Genomic DNA, 5,249 nt, shown 5'->3' with positions numbered 1-5,249 from the left:
GTGCGGGGAGCGGAGCGGAGAGCGGAGCGGGGAGCGGAGCGGGTTGTGGAGCAGGGCGCGGGGAGCGGGGAGTGGAGCAGGGCGCGGGGAGCGGGGAGCGGAGCGGGGAGTGGAGCAGGGTGCGGGGAGCGGGGCGGGGAGCGGAGCGGGGAGTGGAGCAGGGCGCGGGGAGCGGAGCGGGGCGCGGGGTGCGGGGAAGGGAGCGGAGAGCGAGGAGCGGAGCGGGGAGCGGGGAGCGGAGAGCGGGGAGCGGAGAGCGGGGAGCGGAGAGCGGGGAGCGGGGAGAGGAGCGGGGAGCGGAGAGCGGGGAGCGGAGAGCGAGGAGCGGAGAGCGAGGAGCGGAGAGCGGGGCCGGCCCGCGCGGTGCTGATGAGCGCCCGTCCTCCCGCAGGTGATCCTGGCCGAGGTGTCCCCGCGGGGCCTCCTGCGCTCCCTGTCCGACCCCGAGGCGCTGCGGGCGGCCGGCGAGGCCGCTCCCGTCTACGCCTTCCAGCCGCCGCCCGCCCGGCGCGCAGGTACCGCCCCGCGCCGATTGGCTGCGGCTGCCGGCCCGCCCCGCGCCGATTGGCTGACAGCTCCCGGGCTGTGCTGGGATTGGCGCTGGGCGGGGGGGCGGCAAGGACCCTGTGATTGGCGGGAGGCCGTGGATCCCTCGCTGTGATTGGCGGGAGGGAGTGGATCCCTCGCTGAGATTGGTGGTGCAGTGGATCCTTCCTGCTGTGATTGGTCAGATGCAACTGCACCCCACTGGGAATGGGGGAGTCGGTTTCTGCTGGGATTGGTGGAAATGAATCTCTTTGACTGGGATTGGTGGGAGCTGTGTCCTCTCTGCTGGGATTGGTGGGACCGGTGGTGCTGGGCAGGGCTGTGGCACTAATTAACCCAGTGCTAACGAGAGCCCCTTGTTTCCCTCATTCCTCAGGGTGTCCCCGCAGCCTCCCCACGTCCCCTGCAGCGCCGCGGCCGGAGGGGCCTCGCCTGCTGCCCAGCGCCGCCCGCTCCTCCGACTGCCTGCACCGCGCGCCCGGCGGCCGCATCCTGCTGCTGCTCTGCAACACGGCGGGCACGGGGCCACAGCTCGCCAGGTACCGCCCCCTGCCTGTCACCTGCCTGTCACCTGCCAGCCACCTGCCTGCCATCTGCCTTGTCACCTGCCTGCCACCTGCCTGCCACCCTGTCCTGCCACCTGCCTGCCACCTGCCTGCCACCCTGTCCTGCCCACTCCCACCCGTGTGACACCCAGCCCTGTGTCCCTGCTGCCTGTGCCCAGGTTCGGGCCCCCGCTGGTGCTGCGGGAGGAGCGTGGCGTCTCCTGGGAGCAGCTGCAGCAGAACATCCTGGCCCAGCTGAGGGGGGTCCTGCGGGGAGAGGTCCGGCCACAGGTGAGCCCAGGGAACAGCCCTGTCCCCTCAAAGCCATCAGAATTTGGGGGCTGGTTTTGCCCCGTGTCCCAAGGCCTGGCTTGGCCAGGTGCTGCTGCTGGGCAGGGGATCCCTGTCCCCTGGTGACCCCACAGCCCCCTCTCCCCTCACAGGGCACGGGAACCCTTTTCCGGATCCGCCTGGCCGGGGGCTCGGCCCCCTGCACCTACCTGTCCCCTCAGGATCCCCGTCCTCTCTGCCACCCTGCCATCGACAGGTAAGGGGCTGCAGGGACAGGACTGTCCCCAGGACATCCCCTCAAGCCCTGGGGGTGGTTAGTGGCATCACCATGAGTGCGCACAGTGTCCCTGTGCATGGCTGTGTTGTCGCCATGGGTGGCCAGTGGTGACACCTTGAGTGGCCACAGTGGTGGTCACTCTGCTGCCCCAGCACTGGGTCCCCAGCCCAGCGTTCCCCTTGTGGGAGGTGGTGGCTGTCCCTGCCTGCCACCACGGGCTGGCAAGAAGGTGTCCCCATGGGGACAGGGGTTCTGGGGACATCTCACCCTGTCCTCCCCTCAGGGCCCTGCAGCTGTGCGGGGCTGGGGGCCCTCCCCACGTGAGGCTGACAGTGGAGTGGGACACGAGCACCAAAGAGCGGTGAGTGCCCTGTGCCCGGGCTGGGGGGACGCCCTGGCACTCGGGTCACCCTCACTGGTGCCACGTCCCCCCCAGGCTGTTTGGGAGCATCCAGGAGGAGGTGGTGCAGGACGCAGAGAGCGTGAGGCAGCAGCAGCAGGCGCACGGGCAGCAGCACAGCTGCACCCTGGACGAGTGCTTCCAGCTCTACACCAAGGAGGAGCAGGTAGGGGCACCTCGGCAGGCCCATGCCCTGCCCACCCCTGGCACAGGGGCTGCGGGCGCTTGCAGCGCTGGGGGTGGCTGTGGGGCTGCCGGGGGTGACAGGGAGGGAGGGAGGTGGCCCTGACGTGGTGTCCCCAGCTGGCCCCGGACGATGCCTGGCGCTGCCCGCACTGCAAGGTGCCCCAGCAGGGCACCGTGAAGCTCAGCCTGTGGACGCTGCCCGACATCCTCATCATCCACCTGAAGCGCTTCCGGCAGGTGGCCGAGCAGCGGCACAAGCTCACCACGCTGGTGAGGTTCCCTCTGCGGGGGCTGGACATGGCCCCGCACGTGGCACAGCGGGGCCAGCCCGGGGGGCAGCTCCTGGGGCGCTGGGCGCCCTGGCAGCCCCCCCTGCGCCTGCCCCCGGGCTGCCCCCGCGACCACCTGTACGACCTGTACGCCGTCTGCAACCACCACGGCAGCATGCAGGGCGGCCACTACACCGGTGAGCGGGGACACGGGGGACGGGGGGTACAATGGGGGTGTCGTGGGGCAGGGCGGGGCAGGGGGGAGCCGGGGGGTACAATGGGGGTGTCGTGGGGCAGGGCGGGGCAGGGGGGAGCCGGGGGGCAGGGCACATGCAGGATGGCATTGCAGCCACCCCAGAGCACCGGGAAGTGTACCCCAGCACCGCCCCACTCCCCTGGTGTTTCCCTGCACCACGGGGCTCCTGGTACCCCCTGCACCCCGGGCTAGGGGCATCCCGGGAGAGAGCCCCCGTCCCCGCTCACCCCGTGCCCCCTCGCCCCCAGCGTTCTGCTGCAACGCCCTGGACGGGCGCTGGTACAGCTACGACGACAGCCGGGTGGAGTGGGTGCGCGAGGCCGAGGTGAGCACCCGCAGCGCCTACATCCTGTTCTACCAGCGCCGCCGCGCCGCCGGCTCCGGCACGGGTGAGCCCCAAATCCCTGACCCCGCACCCCGGCACTGCCGTGTGCTCACCCACAGCCCTAGGTGTGACCCACACCCGTGTGCTCACGCCTGCCTCTGCCCCCTGCACACGTGTGCACACAGCCCTGCTGTGCCATCTCTACGCGTGTGCTCCCTCCCCCCCAGCCCACCCTGTCCATCCTCGGCTCACCCCCAGCCCACCCTGTCCCACCCCCGGCTCACTCCCAGCCCACCCTGTCCATCCCCGGCTCACTCCCAGCCCACCCTGTCCATCCTCGGCTCACCCCCAGCCCAACCTGTCCACCCCCGGCTCACTCCCAGCCCACCCTGTCCATCCCCGGCTCACTCCCAGCCCACCCTGTCCCATCCTCGGCTCACTCCCAGCCCACCCTGTCCATCCTCGGCTCACCCCCAGCCCACCCTGTCCATCCCCGGCTCACCCCCAGCCCACCCTGTCCCACCCCCGGCTCACCCCCAGCCCTCCCTGTCCATCCCCGGCTCACCCCCAGCCCACCCTGTCCCACCCCCGGCCCTCGCCCCGCTCCCCACGCTGGGTCCCCCTGGGCGGTGCCCCCGGCCCACGCCCGCCGCTCCCCATAGGCTCCGCCGCCGCCGCGGGGCACTGGGTGTTCCGCCTGGCCGCCTCCGAGCCCCGCAGCGACCCCGACTGCTCGGGCTCCGTCGGCGCCCCGGAGAACGGTGAGGCTCAGGATGCCCGGCCCCCGGTGCCCGCCGCGCCCCCCGCCCGCCCTGACCGTGGTTTCCCCGCAGGCGGGTTCGAGGCGCGGCCGCCGGTGCGGGGTCTGCAGGGGCTGCACGGTCGCAGCCTCAGCGTCCGGACCGCCCCGGCCGGACCCCCGGGACAGGGGGAGCCGGGCCCCCCCCGCGCCCCCCGACGGCTCCGCCGGGCCGCCAGCGCCGAGGGGACCCCGCGCCGGCCGCCCCCGGGTGCCGGCAGCCCCGGGGCCGCGGGGCCGCGGGGGGACGCGGGTGTCGCCCCGGGCCGCTGCCCCCCCGGCCCCTCGGCGCTGGGGCGGTCGCGGAGCTCGGCCAGCCTGCCCCCCCGGGCCGAGGCGGGGCTGCGCAGATCCGCCTCGCTGGGCAGGGCCGCGGCGGGGCCGCCCCTGGCCGCCCGCGGTGCCCCCGGGGCCGCCCTGCAGCGGGGCCGGCAGCCCCCCGGGCCCCTGCGCCCCTCGGCCGTGCCCGAGTCCAGCTTCTGAGCCATGGACGGGAGCACCACCCCAGCAGCTGAACAGCCGGTCCTGAACGGATCGGGGAGCTCCCCGACGGAGGGCGTCTCACCACAAGGGTGCCTGAACCAGGGACCCCAAACCGGGAACATCCCGACCGGGGGTGTCCTGACCCGGGGGCTCCCAGCCCAGGGACTTCTGAGCCGGGGCAAAACCAAACCAGGCTACCCTGAGCCAGAGGCTCCCAAATGCAATCCTGACATGGGGGCTCCTGCCTGACCCAGGGCTCCCCGATCCAGGAGCATTCCAAACCAGGACCATCCCTAGCAGGGGGGTTCAGACCTGGGCTCATCCCAAAGGGGCGGCTCTGACCCGGGGGTCTCCCAGCACAGGGCCATCCCAAACAGGGCAGGCGCGTGCATGGTCCCCAGCTCTGCTGCACCAGAGTATTTATTGTACCAGGAGAGGTTTATTCAGAGACGCTTTTTGTTTTCTAAAAGGCGACTATTTGAGGGTGGGGGGTTCCCCACACCTCGGTCTATGCAATCCCCGATTCCTGCAGCCAGCTTTTGTACGGGGCTCTGCCCCACCGCCGGCGGTTTCTATTAAAGACACGTGAAACAAACCCAGTGTCCATCCCAGGGGAAAAGGGCTCAGAGTCCCTTGGGGCTGGTCCTGGTCCTGCAGTGGGGATCAGCCCGGGATCAGGGGTCAGTCCTGGCTGGGCCCGGCCATGTGGGGTGGCTGTTTCTGGGGGAGGTGTCCCTGCCCATCCCATGGCACCAGAGCCATAATGTTCCCTGTAAAACTCCAAACCACCATTTTACCGCCCAAACGCTCTCCACCTCCCAATCCTCCCCCCAAGGCGGGGGCAGGAAGGAAAGGCCAGCGCTGCTGGGCAG

General features: G+C 71.7%; 1 protein-coding gene across 2 annotated transcripts in view; it reads left to right on the top strand.

Moving 5' to 3' along the window:
- The window catches only part of USP43 (ubiquitin specific peptidase 43), a 12,476-nt gene extending 7,358 nt beyond the window's left edge, over positions 1-5,118 (top strand). The window contains exons 6-15 of one of the 2 annotated variants that reach the window (XM_077188401.1): positions 392-515; positions 923-1,085; positions 1,271-1,382; positions 1,535-1,638; positions 1,943-2,020; positions 2,096-2,225; positions 2,363-2,711; positions 3,019-3,159; positions 3,758-3,856; positions 3,929-5,118. In XM_077188401.1, coding sequence (XP_077044516.1) covers positions 392-515; positions 923-1,085; positions 1,271-1,382; positions 1,535-1,638; positions 1,943-2,020; positions 2,096-2,225; positions 2,363-2,711; positions 3,019-3,159; positions 3,758-3,856; positions 3,929-4,377 — 1,749 coding nt within the window. In that variant the 3' untranslated portion in view covers positions 4,378-5,118. Of the gene's footprint in view, positions 1-391; positions 516-922; positions 1,086-1,270; positions 1,383-1,534; positions 1,639-1,942; positions 2,021-2,095; positions 2,226-2,362; positions 2,712-3,018; positions 3,160-3,757 lie in introns of both variants that reach the window. The other variant, XM_077188400.1, reaches the window with a different exon arrangement.
- The last annotated feature ends 131 nt before the right edge of the window (positions 5,119-5,249 follow it).

The sequence above is a fragment of the Agelaius phoeniceus genome, chromosome 19, assembly GCF_051311805.1.
Source record: "Agelaius phoeniceus isolate bAgePho1 chromosome 19, bAgePho1.hap1, whole genome shotgun sequence".
NCBI lineage: Eukaryota > Metazoa > Chordata > Aves > Passeriformes > Icteridae > Agelaius > Agelaius phoeniceus.
This window is presented reverse-complemented; position numbering and strand designations above follow the sequence as displayed.